Source organism: Danio aesculapii, chromosome 23 (genome assembly GCF_903798145.1).
Source record: "Danio aesculapii chromosome 23, fDanAes4.1, whole genome shotgun sequence".
Lineage (NCBI taxonomy): Eukaryota > Metazoa > Chordata > Actinopteri > Cypriniformes > Danionidae > Danio > Danio aesculapii.
This window is the reverse complement of record NC_079457.1, coordinates 23,187,529-23,201,567: the sequence shown is the minus strand read 5'-3', so window position 1 is coordinate 23,201,567 and position 14,039 is coordinate 23,187,529. Positions and strand designations below refer to the sequence as shown.

General features: G+C 34.4%; 1 protein-coding gene across 1 annotated transcript; it reads left to right on the top strand.

Annotated features, from left to right (window-relative positions):
* The first annotated feature begins 835 nt into the window (after nucleotides 1–835).
* casp9 (caspase 9, apoptosis-related cysteine peptidase) lies at nucleotides 836–12,829 on the top strand. Its single transcript, XM_056449830.1, has 10 exons — nucleotides 836–1,239; nucleotides 2,920–3,118; nucleotides 3,271–3,375; nucleotides 3,510–3,559; nucleotides 5,615–5,791; nucleotides 5,904–5,993; nucleotides 6,182–6,329; nucleotides 9,389–9,580; nucleotides 12,060–12,169; nucleotides 12,529–12,829. Exons 1-10 carry the CDS (start codon nucleotides 1,108–1,110, stop codon nucleotides 12,634–12,636), a joined length of 1,311 nt encoding a protein of 436 aa, XP_056305805.1. The 5' UTR covers nucleotides 836–1,107; the 3' UTR covers nucleotides 12,637–12,829.
* Nucleotides 12,830–14,039: the final 1,210 nt, after the last annotated feature.

The window sequence follows — 14,039 nt, the reverse complement described above, 5'->3', positions numbered from 1 at the left end:
CAATATAACATTATTAATAACATATTGATAAAATTTACATTTTATTAAATTATCATTGTTTAAATGTTTATATAAAATATGTAAAATATATTAAATACAACGTCATTAATGTAATAACAATAGAAACAAAAATGGTCCTACGGTATAACAGAAAGTAAAAACACGCTTCTTTATTGTCATATATAATCAGTGTCAGTATAACGTTATTAATAACAGCATATTAATAACATTTACATTTTGTTAAATTATCCTTGTTTCAAAGTATATATAAAATTTGTATTATATAAAATAATTGATGTAATAACAATAGAAACAAAAATGGTCCTACAGTATAACAGAAAGTAAAAACTTGCTTATTGCCATATATAATCAATATAACAATATAACGTTATTAATAACAACGTATTAATAACATTTACATTTTATTGAATTATCATTGTTTAAATATGTGATATAAGTTAAATAGAACTTAAATAAATGTAAGATAGTTGTATAAATAGCCTATGGCTAAATTCGAAAAATGTTTTATGTAATGCATATGTGTAGGCTATTATCCGAGCTAATATTACTTTTTACCTTTGTTTTATATTTATAGATTTTTTTGTTTATACATTGCTGTTTAAGGACAAGGATCCTATGTGTTTTATAGCCTTTATGCGGCAAGGGACTCTCAAGATCAAAACGACAATACCCCAGCCCGTTAGAAAAAAAGTGGGCTTCTCCAAAGCCCCAGGCCACGTTAGAGTTCGAACATTGACTAAATCTACACTTAGCTGCCTAACATTACTTCTGGAATTTCCTGAAATTGAATTTCTACGGAAATCACCTGAATAGCCCTTCACATAGAATGAAAGTGCGCTGTCTTTTCTGGTAAACAACTACTCAGCCCGGAGACAGTGACGTCAGCGCCGCATGATGTAAACAAGGAAGCGAATCGGAGCTGCTCGTGTGAGGACAGTACATTTTATGTTCATTGCCGATCAATTCAACACAATTCATCTTTACTGTGTTTGACGCGTTTACTGAATAATATTGACACAAATTAGCAACCAAAAATATATATTGTTTCGAAAACGTTGGAGTCATAAACACTGAAAACTTGTCAGAATGGAGCAGAAACACAGACGGATTCTTCAGCAGCACAGGTCAAACCTCGTCAAGGCATTGAATCCCGAAGACGTTTATGATAAGCTTCTGTCAAAGGGGGTCTTCACTCAAGACATGATCGATGAAATACAGGTAATATTTATTGATGCCGTTATTAACATAAGGAAATTGAGGACATTGTGAAAGTTTACACCCGGTCTTAAAGGAACAGTAAATACACATAAATGACCGAAAGAATGAATAAATAAATAATAACACTTTAAATCATTCGTTTACTCACTTTCTCATGTGGATTTATTTCAGTTTGTGAAGCATAAATGAGGTGCTAAACAAATGGACACTACGAAGAATAGAAAATGAAGACTTTCTAACACTTTCTAAAGCAGTGTTTCCCAACCCTATTCCTGAAGGCACACCAACAGTACACATTTTCAACCTCTCCCTAATCAAACACACCTGAATCAACTCATCAGAAGATTAGAAGAGACCTGAAGACCTCCAAAACCTGAAGTTAATGGGTCAGATAAGGGAGACATTCAAAATATGTACTGTTGGTGTGCCTCCAGGAACAGGGTTGGGAAACACTGTTCTAAAGAATACTATAATGTTTTATATTTTCACTTATGCGTTTTTTTATATATATTTATAATGACATATTTAGGATATTTATTAGCTAATAGTGCTCATTCTCTACGTTTTCGTGCCTGTTTAAAAGACAGTACTTATTCATCATTAGATAATTATTGTGTGTAGAATCTTTTCACTAGATAGTACCTATGTAATAGTTACGAATAGTTATTTATTGGGAACTAATACTTATTTATTAGACATTAGTTTTTTTTTAATTATTACTAGTTGCAATTCTTATCTTTTTTGCTTTATGTCATGACTAGTCAGAATGGACAGAGAGGAGTTCAATTAAAATTATTAATAGTAAAATTTAAAATCTTACTATTAACATTTGACATAATAAATAAGTACCAGCTTTTGAAGAAGTGCTAGTGTGTATTTACAAGTACAAGTGTATAATTAAGATGTACTTATAATTGTAATTAATTACAAGTTATATGTATGTTTAAACTTTAGAGTGAAATAAATAAAAATAAGCAAAATTTAGAAGCGTCAGTATATGATTATTAAGTAAAAAGAAAGTACTGTCATGTAATTCATTCATTAGGTGCTAGTATTTAATAAAAATACTAATATCTAATAACATAATACCAGTTTCTAATAAATAAGAACTGAAATGTAATAATAAGTACTAGTATCTAAAGATTAGGAACAGTTTTCCACAATCAGATTATTTAAGTGTCTAATAAATAAGCAAAAAGTGAAGCGAAAGTAATTGAAAATTGTTTAAATGAAAGACAAGACACAAGACTGTGCACATGATGGCTTTAATGAGCAAAAAGAAACTACAATTCAAATCTCAAGCACTGCAATTAAACTGCATTTAAGCATTAAAAAACAGTGGAGAAATATAAAACTATTTAAAGAATAGTTTAAATTATTGGCTACATCTACAGAAACAATGTAATTTACTTTTATTTAAAAAAATAATAATTAATAAAAAATGTATTACTTTGACCTGTCCACCTAACTTACTTTTACATGCACACACACATGCATTCTCACCTGGCTGTACCTGACTGTTTAATGTGTTTTTTTTCTGTTATTTCTTTTTCTCTGTTTTGCATTTTAATTTGATTGCCTGTCATTTGTATACCTTTTTGCATAATAAAGAAAAAAACTTAAAACATTCAAGCAATTACACTGTATCGCAAATTTCATATAAAACATTTTTCCTAACAGAGCAAGGCAACTAGACGTGACCAAGCCAGGCAGCTGGTGAAAGACCTGGAAACGAGAGGAAGTCTTGCTTTCCCAGCCTTTCTTGATTCCCTGCGTGAGACTGGCCACAATGATCTCGCAGAGCTCCTTCAAAGTGGAGATGGTGTTCATCGCCCTCCTGCCATTCCTGTACAGCCTTCACCGATCCCTCTGCCAGTCCGTAAGTTTATTTCCCCATCAGTAACACAGGATTTACTTGGATATAGATATGCTCCCGTAATACGAACATAAAACACCCTTATCTAACCATGATCCTCTTGAGCCGTAGCCGTAACTGGCATTCGTCCTGTCTGATCTTATGATTCAATGCAGAAAATCCAAATTATACTGAAAAGCCAGACAAACCTGATATCGCTTCTCCACGGTTAGTACCACTGAGACCTGAAAGCCTGCCGGTGCACAAGACAGTTAGTCCACGTAAGTCACTAGCTTTTAAGTTTCTGTTTTAGTTTAAACAGAGTAGTTTATACTGTACATTTAGTACAAATAATGCTTGTATATACTGCTTATAAAGCAGGAATTTGCACTTTTTATTTTTTGCATTTCTACAGCTTCTGAAACTGTGGTGAGACCAGCCAGGCCAAGACGTGACAGTATACAGGTAATCTCATACAACCCTAACTGAAAACATAAATAATATAACATAAAGTTAATTAAAATCACAAAATCATGTTATAATCATTTCTGAAAGAACATATGGTAACTCTTTATCTTGATGGTCCCTATTGCACATTTTGTTGACTAAAATTTGCATTGCAACTACATGCCAATTACTTTTGAGTAGTAGTCGTTTGAGTAATAGTAGACTGTCTGCTTAATATCTGCTGATACTGCTCCTTTAATAGACATTTAACTGACTATAAGAAACTTTGCAAGTACATGTCAACTTACACTAAGCCTAACCCAAACCTAACAGTCTTCTAATAATCTGTTGAGAATTAGTTGGCATGTAGATGCAACGGAATTTAAATTCAACAAAATGCATTAAAGGGACCATCAAAATAAAGTGATACTGAACATATACAGTTGAAGTCAGAATTATTAGCCCCCGTTTGAATTTTTTTTTTAAAATATTTCCCAAATTATGTTTAAAAGAGCAAGGAAATGTTCACAGTATGTCTGATAATATTTTGTCTTCTGGAGAAAGTCTTGTTTGTTTTATTTCTGCTAAAAGAAAAGCAGTTTAAACAAAAGCAGTTTTAATTTACAAACCATTTTATGGTCAAAATTATGAGCCCCTTTAAGCTAATTTTTTTTCGATAGTCTACAGAACAAACCATCTTTATACAATAACTTTTCTAATTATCCTAACCTGCATAGTTAACCTAATTAACCTAGTTAAGCCTTTAAATGTCACTTTAAGCTGTATAGAAGTGTCTTGAAAAATATCTAGTCAAATATTATTTACTGTCATCATGGCAAAGATAAAATAAATCAGTTATTAGAAATGAGTTATTAAAACTATTATGTTTAGAAATGTGTTGAAAAAAAATCTTCTCTCCGTTAAACAGAAACTGGGAAAAAAATAAACGGGGGGCTAATAATTCTGACTTCAACTGTATATAATAATAAAATAATTTTTAACCTTTATATAGTATAATAATTTTGATTTGTGATTTAATATAATACTTGTTCATTATGCTATTTTGAAGTATATTCATATAGTGTTTAATGTTTCATTTTTTCTTTTATATAAAATAAACATTGTGTAAAATATATGTTTAACTTGAAACTTGTTAATGGTATCTAATAGGGCTGAACAATATATAATTTGAGCATCAATACTGCAGTGTGTGTAACTGCAATAGTCACAACACAGGACTACTTTTAGTTTTTTATTAAAGATTTAAAGATAAATATATATATTATTATTATTTTATTTAATTTTTTTAAATATACAACAATGACCATGTGATTTTACATTTGATTGTTCAAATTCTGTACTTGAATACTATTCAGAATACTAATATGATTCAGAAATCTTGGATTCTATTAAGATTTTCCAGAAAACCATAAAGCACTGTTTTATAACTTTTATTTTTGCTCCGTTATTTATGTTATTTATATTTATTTATGCTTGTAATATATTTTATTTTATGATCTATTATTTTATTTTAATGAAATCTTTCCAAATAAAGCTACTGAAATCATATGGTGAAATTATATTCATATAAATAATATCACAATTCTGATTTTTCCATATCGTGCAGCCCTAGTATCTAATGATTAGATACTAGTATCTAGTGAATAAGTACTAGTGTCTATTTAATAGTTATCTAATAGTTTCTAATAAATAAGAACTTAAGTACCCAAAGAATAAGCACTACATATTCCCAGATCGTGATGTAAAAGAAAGTAGCATATATTATTTTACAATTTGTAAATTAAATGTGTGTAAAAACGGCTTTGCCAAAAACAGTCACTTTTTATCATTTTTATTGTTTATACTTTTCATTTTTTCCCCATTTATATTTAATATATATAATTAGAATATAGTAATATTTATAAAAAGCTTTATTAAGAACTAGACCAGCTACAGGTTGGTAATGTAAATATTTTCATGGTATTCCATTAGGATGTTCTCAGTATTCACAAGCTGTAGTAGGATATCATGTTGTGACAAATTGTCCAAACACCCTTTCAATATTTTTGACAGTGCTACAAGATGGATGCCAGTCCGTGTGGGTTCTGCCTGATTATAAACAATATCAACTTTGAAAAAGCCTCTGAACTAAATGACCGCAAGGGCTCCAACATCGACTGCGACAAGCTGGAGAAAAGATTTAAAACGCTTAACTTTGAGGTTACAGTAAAAAGGAACTTGAAATCCAAAGTAAGCTCAGTATTTCCTCTTCTTTTCACTGTAAACACAGCTGCAAAACAAATATCCCTCTGTCATTAACAAGATTTTTAGAAATTAATCGAAACGTTTTGCTCCGATCTAGCGCATAAGACACGAGATGGCATCTCTAGCGAAGAAAGATCACTCCACGTTCGACTGCTGTGTGGTCATCATCCTTTCACATGGCACTGAGGTAAAACAATTAGCAATATGCTATATGTAATATATGCTATATTTGAACACCATTAGGTGCTCAACAAAGAAGAACAACCTTCATTTGTTTGCATGAGCGGTTTTGATTGCTTCCTCATTTTGTAGAACATCAAAATAGGATCCTACTACCAAATTATATTGTGGTTCTGTTGTGCTTTTAATGTTCAGGCAAGCCATAATCGGTTCCCTGGAGCAGTTCATGGTGTTGACGGACCAGCTGTCCCAATTCAGATAATCACAAACTACCTCAATGGCCAGAACTGTCCTTCTCTTCAGGGCAAGCCCAAGTTATTCTTCATCCAGGCCTGCGGAGGAGGTGGGCACCTTATTTTACTGCTCTTGTAGCTAGAATTTGCTGTCACATTTAAGCCATAGATATACTTCATAGCTGTATCCCTACATATTTCTAAGTATACGCAAGTACATGACAGGAGAGGAACGAGTTGACACATGTGAGCCTAGTGGGCTCTTGTATCCTAGACTGTGAAGAAAAAAAAAGAATGTCCCAAACTTATTTAAAAACACCATCATCAGCATGGTAAGAACTACATTATATTATGGAATATTACTTTAAATAGCAATTAGATTTTTTTATTTGACTTTATTTTGACTATAGCATTCATTTACATGGAAATTGTCAGGTTTATGGCCTGTACAGCAGCCAGCCACCATCAAAATAGCTTCACTTTTCAGGAGGCATAAGGCATGTTGTAAGTGCATCGTCCACATGGCCATACAATTTGAGCTGCTCAGTGAATGGTGTGCATCATTTATGAACGGTATCATCCTGTAGTCGGCGGCACAGTGGGTGGCGCAGTGTCGCTGGTTTGAGCCCCGGCTGGGTCAGTTGGCATTTCTGTGTGGAGTTTGCATGTTCTCTCCAAGTTCATGTGGGTTTCCTCTGGGTGCTCCGGTTTCCCCCACAAGTCCAAAGACATGCGGTATAGGTGAATTGGGTTAGCTAAATTGTCCGTAGTGTTTGTGTGTTTATGTCCTGGTCCTCCAGGTTGGTGGGTTGAGCGTTGGTCCAATGACCCACCTCGAAAAAATTACGAAACACCAACATGGTGCCAAATGTATCAAAATGTTACAAAACACCAACATGGTGCGGCTAAATATCAACTGCGATAATAACAGCCCTGGGAGTAAGGTATCATACTGTAGTCACATAACACACTGAGTTTGACTATGCTGAAGTGGCAGTTCTGAACATGTTTCTTTAGTATTTGAAGACATGAATATATTGAACATGATGAGGTGGCGACTTTAATGGAATGCAATATAATGGTTGATACTCGCATATTTACATGCATTATATATGTAAGTATAACAGTATGGTATCCTTCACAAGAAAGTATGGGCTTTGTATTAGTGATGCAATTAATGTTAGGCCACCAAAAATTATCCGCTGAAAATTGTATTTTGGGTTTTTGGCTGAAAAAGAAAAGTGGCCAACGTATAAGCCCAAAAAAGGCTGTGCATTACTGTTTAGTGGGAAGGTTTTACTTTTCGTCAAGCCATAGTCACTGCTTGAGGTGAAGCAGCTTTCACACCTGATGTGGAAAGTACTGTGCTATGAAACCCATTCATTTCAATGGCTTGTTTTGCTCAAGAGCAGCTTCCACTAACATGTGCCACAATCAATATTCCGCTCTGTGGATATTTCGCTCATGTTCTTAAATACTCATGTATGCTCAAATTACATTCCAGCAAGAGATTTCTATGTAATATACTAGTTCCTGCTGATTGGAATAGTGCTATAGGGTATATGTAGAGGTATGCTGAAGGACTTTTAATATTTCAGTAACCTGGGTCAAGCGCTTCCGTTACAAAATTGGCAGGTTTAAGGTCTGTTTTCTTTAAAAATCAACGATCTTTACTGCCTGATTGATATACGATTGATATAAATTTTTCCCTCGACATGTCTTTAAAATATGAAAATTATTTTGGAGTTTCTGTGCTCGCCTGCTGATCCTGATGGTCATGTGTGTGTAAAAGGCTTTTTCACTTAAACAAGGAAATGAATGGCAAAGTCTGTTTAACTGATTATATTTTAAATGCATTACAACATCGATGCTGTAAAAGGAACTGTATACAATTGAAAAAAGTTACATTAGCCGGACGTTAAAAGTTACATTAACCAGACGTTCATCAGTAGGGGAAGAAACACTAGCTGTGCATATACCCTATTGTGGTGTGCACAACATTTTTAAATTGACACTACTCAACTCGTACACTGTCAATAAATATTTACTGTCAAGAAAATGTTGTTATTTTATTGGCTTTTGTGTTTTTTTTCATCAGTTTAATTTAATTTATTGATTCATATATTTTTTAAAAGTTCTACAAAATGATTGCTTATCATTTATTAAAATAAAAAATTACCATTACAAAGCATTTTCAATTTAGGTTTTGCATCCACAGTATGTGGTTTTGGCCCAGATTTTTAATTTCGGTGCATCGTTAGTTAGTATACAAATGTGTCAAGGTGCCAGTGTACACATAGTCTCACATATAGAAATTTGATTAGCTTTTGTGGTTGTTGACGCATCAAAGTGGTCAAACTACATATGATCAAATTTTCTTCATTAGGTTTGAGAATTATGTCCCTTATCACCATCTGTACCGAATGTTGCTGAAAACTGATTAAAAACTGCATCAAAAGGACTGTCATGAAACTCGGGCAGTCAAGAGTTTGGCTCTATCCAAACACCTACACTTGGCCTTTTGAGAGTGTGTGCATGCAACAGGAAGTCCACAAGATTATCTGAGCTCTTAAAACACCAACATGAAGCACCATAAACACACACCAAATGTACAGCAGAGTAAGTGTAAAACACTCAGCAGTTAAACATAAAGTGTTAACGTGCAAAGATGAATGTGTGAAATTGTTTTAAATGATTTTATATATATATATATATATATATATATATATATATATATATATATATATATATATATATATATATATATATATATATAATCACAATGTGCTGTCTGTTATAGGCAATACCAAACTGTCATTCAGATCTTTATTATAAAATCCTAAGTATTAAAAATCAAAATGAAGCTTAGTAAACAATTGCATTACAAGTGTGTCCAGTGGGAACAACATACAAAGTCTACAGGCAGGTTGAAAACTGAAATGGTTGAAAACTTGGCCTAAATACAACAAATGTGTCATCTAAGTATATTTAAAGTGCAAAGATGCACATGTGGGTATTTTTAAAGGCACACAATGCAGTCTTCAGCCTAAACAATCATCTGTGTATGGACTCCAAACATCTGTGGAACCATTTAACCAACCCCATTTTATTGAATGTTTTCTATGCTGATTTTTCAAACTATGCAACTGTCTATTGTTTGCTCCTGTAGGTGAGAAAGATATTGGTTTTGAGGTTTCTCCAGATGACGTTCAGCCATCTATAGGTGGGATAGATGACGAGATGGACGCTATTCCCATGTCCTCCAGCAGTGACTCTCTCAGCACAGCGTCTGATGAACTTGATGCACGGGCAAGTTTGCCCACGCCCAGCGATATCCTGGTGTCCTACTCAACATTTCCAGGTCTGTTTTGATCAGGGGCTGTCATTTCAGCCCCCTTGAAAGCATTAACTCTGAAAGATCTAAAAAATAATAATAATTAATTGACTTACGTTATGATAATAATCACAGTATGACAACAAGCCAAGTTTTTTTATTATGTTTTTTTTTTAATTCTGCTAATGGCTATTCTGTGACTTTAGCTGTAGGCAAGGACGATGTGACTTGTAATTCACCTACATGCATGTCTCTCATTCATTATAGATGTTTTTATTATTGTTTAATTGTATTTTTAATTGTAATTTTTTTCTATAGTTTTTTGTTTGTTCCTTTGATGCTATTGTAAAAAGCTATAAGTACTTTGTTTCTTTACTTTTGTATATTATAGTTCTGGTTATGCAATGAAAAAAGCATGCAGGAAAACGAATTAATCGTTAAAAGATGACAATTTAGATTCAAGTATGTATATTCATTCTTTACTTATGTTTATGGTAAAGATTAAAATTAACATTTGAATTCAATGCCAATGGCTAGCGACAGGCAACCATCAAAAATTTATTTGTCATTAAATGAAACATGATGTATTTGAGTGTGTTATTAAATCATTCATAAAAAATTGATCATAATTTAAGCTACAGTGCATCCGGAAAGTATTCATAGCACTTCACTTTTTCCACATTTTTTATGTTACAGCCTTATTCCAAAATAGATTCAATTAATTTATTTCCTCAAAATTATACGCCATACTCCATAATGATTTTTTTTTAATTGTTGCAAATTTATTAAAAATAAAAAAGCTGAAAAAACACATGTACATAAGTATTCAAAGCCTTTGCCGTGAAGCTCTAAATTGAGCTCAGGTACATTCTGTTTCCACTGACATTCTTGAGGTGTTTCAGCAGCTTAATTGGAGTTCACCTGTTAGTAAATTCATTGATTGGACATGATTTGAAAAGGCATACAACTGTCTATATAAGGTCCCAGGGTTGACAGTGCATGTCAAAGCACAAACCAAGCATGAAAACAAAGGAATTGTCTGTAGACCGCAGAGACAGGATTGTCTCCAGGCACAAGGCAGGGGAAGGTTACAGAAAAATTTCTGCTGCTCTGAAAGTTCTTATGAGCACAGTGGCCTCCATCATCCGTAAGTGGAAGATGTTTGGAACCACCAGGATTCTTCCTAGAGCTGGTCGGCCATCTAAGCTGAGTGATCAGGGAAGAAGGGCCTTAGTCAGGGAGGTGATCAATAACCCGATGGTCACTCTGTCTGAGCTCCAGCGTTCTTCTGTGGAGAGAGGAGAACCTTACAGGAGGACAGCCATCTGTGCAGCAATCCACCAATCAGGCCTGTAAGGTAGAGTGGCCAGACGGAAGTCACTTCCTGCCTGCAATTTGTCAAAAGACATCTGAAGGACTCTCAGACCATAAGAAACGAAATTTTCTGGTCTGATGAGACTAATATTAAACTCATTGGAGTGAATGACAGACGTTACATTTAAAGAAAACCAGGCACTGCTCATCACCAGGCTAATACCATCCCTACAGTGAAGCATGGTGGTGGCAACATCATGCTGTGGGGGTGTTTTTCAGCAGCAGGATCTAGTCAGGATAGAGGGAAAGATGAATGCAGCAATGTACAGAGACATCCTGAATGAAAACCTGCTTCAGAGTGCTCTTTACTTCAGACTGGGGTGACGGTTCATTTTCAAGCAGGACAATGACCCAAAGCACAATGCCAAATTATTAATAGAGTGGCTTTACAACAATGCAGTGAATGTCCTTGAGTGGCCCAGCCAGAGCTCAGACCTCAATCCTATTGAACATCTCTGGAGAGGTCTGAAAATGGCTGTACACTGTCGCTTCCCATCCGACCTGATAGAGCTTGAGAGGTACTGCAAAGAGGAAAAATTCCCAAAGAAAGGGGTGCCAAGCTTGTGGCATCATATTCAAAAAGACCTGAGGCTGTAATTGCTGCCAAAGATGCATCAACAAAGTATTGAGCAAAGGCTGTGAATACTGATGTACATGTGATTTTTCAGCTTTTTTATTTTTAATAAATTTGCAACAATTTCAGAAAATCTTTTTTCACATTGTCATTATGGGGTGTTGTGTGTAGAATTTTGAGGAAATAAATGAATTGAATCTATTTTGGAATAAAGCTGTAACACAAACAATTGTGGAAAAAGTGAAGCGCTATAAATACTTAATACCGGACGTACTGTATATGATAAAGTAAACCAGCAACTGTAGCAGGGGCTATGTCCCCTTTAGAATGGAAGCCTAGAACCACCTATGGTTTTCAGCATTGAAACTTATACATTTTATTTGGTTTTAGAAAGAGAAACCATTTGCCAAACATGATTCAATAACATATTTGCATGCACCTCTCAGAAAAGTCTTTTAGACCAGTGGATTGTCAAATTTTGCCACACTGATTCTGTAATGAGTTCAAACTTCTCACATGAGTTCATATTTAATGGCGTGCATGATGATTTATTTGCAGGTTATGTCTCCTGGAGGGATACAGAGGCCGGCTCCTGGTATGTGGAGAATCTTGATCGTGTGCTGGAGGAAAACGCTGTCACTGATGATCTGGTGACCATGCTGATGTTGGTACGTCTTTGTCTTGTAAATATTCTGAAGTTTGATTTATGTGATGGAGACAAACACAGATAGATGCAATATATATACATCAATAATGATTAGAGCAATGTGTATATATTCTTTACCGCTATATACAGTTATAAATAACAATGCAGCTTATTATTAATTGTGTAATTTTTCATTCTTACCTTGAGGTTTGCAGACTGTGTGTATGAAAGAACTTTTATATTTAAAAAATATGCTTTTTAATGATATTTCAAGTAAATCAGACACTTTAGGTTTTGTCTGTCCACCTAAGAAACTGTTGTGATAATATAATAATGCCTTAAATAATTGTACAGTATGCTTTAAATATCTTTTTTCTTTAGGTAAATGATGCTGTCTCACAAATAGCTGCCAAAGGCCTGTATAAACAGATGCCTGGGTCTTTCAACTTCCTCCGAAAACTTCTCTACTTTCAGTCTTCACAGTCATGATCAGTAAAGATCTGCGTTATAATTTCTGTGCTGTGAGACCATTACCATGTACTTGAAAAAAAAAAAACATTTGTAATTTTTTACCTCATTAACTGAGCCTTGTGATTATGACATTTGACTGAAGTATTTGTTTTTATTGTAATTCTGTTTACTTGTACACTTGCAAATAATTATTAAAAAGTCAACTTCACAATCATAAACAATGAATATTTTATTATTATTATTATTATTATTATTATTACAACATTTATTCATTCATTCATTTTTTTTTGCTTAGTCCCTTTATTAATCTGGGGTCACCACAGCAGAATGAACCACCAACTTATCCAGCACGTGTTTTATGCAGCAGATGCCCTTCCAGCTGCAACCCATCAATGGGAAACATCCATACACACTCAATCACACACATACACTACGTACAATTTAGCTTACCCAATTCACCTATACCACATGTCTTTGGACTTGTGGGGGAAACTGGAGCACCCGGAGGAAACCCACGCCAATACGGGAAGAACATGCAAACTCCACACAGAAACGCCAACTGACCCAGAAGAAGGCTTGCACCAGCGTCCTTCTTGCTGTGAGGCTATCGTGCTACCCACTGCGCCACCTTGAGACCCCACTATTATTATTATTATTATTATTATTATTATTATTATTATTATGGTTTGAGAAAGCCAACATACTGTTATGCTACCTACACTACTACTACTTCCATCTTCTTCTTCTTCTGAGACAAATTTCTTTATGCATCTCCTTCTAGACCATTCATACTACAACCACCAAACTAACATCAAAACTCCAAACTGGTCTGACTCAGGTTGCTATATCTTTTCTAACTGACCCGACTTACAGTTTTCTGTAAACTGACCTGGAAAATTCAGAAAAGTCCTATCTACTTAACTTTGGACCAAACTTTATGACCTTATAACTTTCCACCAGACTGTCATACAGACTTAAGCTTGGGCTCATCGAAACCGCCTACTACTCAGTAGGTACTGCATTTGAAATTAAACGTACTACTCAGCCGTTAGAAAAGTATGTTCTATACAGTATGAATGTAAGAAGTATGAATGGAATTCTTGTACTACATGTACTACATCCGCCATTTTGTCATTCGTGTGACCTACCTGCGTCACTCCCATTCATGAATTCTCTCACGGGGCATCATGGGATAGCGCACTTTAGAATCTCGCCGGAAGTAGTAAGTCATCCGGGTACTTCTCGCATACTACTCGGCTCGCATACTGATTTTAGCGTACTGTATAGTATGGAAGTATGTGATTTCGAACGCAGACACAGACTGATGCCAATCACTGATGACCTTTCAACTTACTAGCCACAACCTAGCAACCACTTACAGCACCTTAGCAATTGTCTCATAGACTTCCATTGTAAAAAAC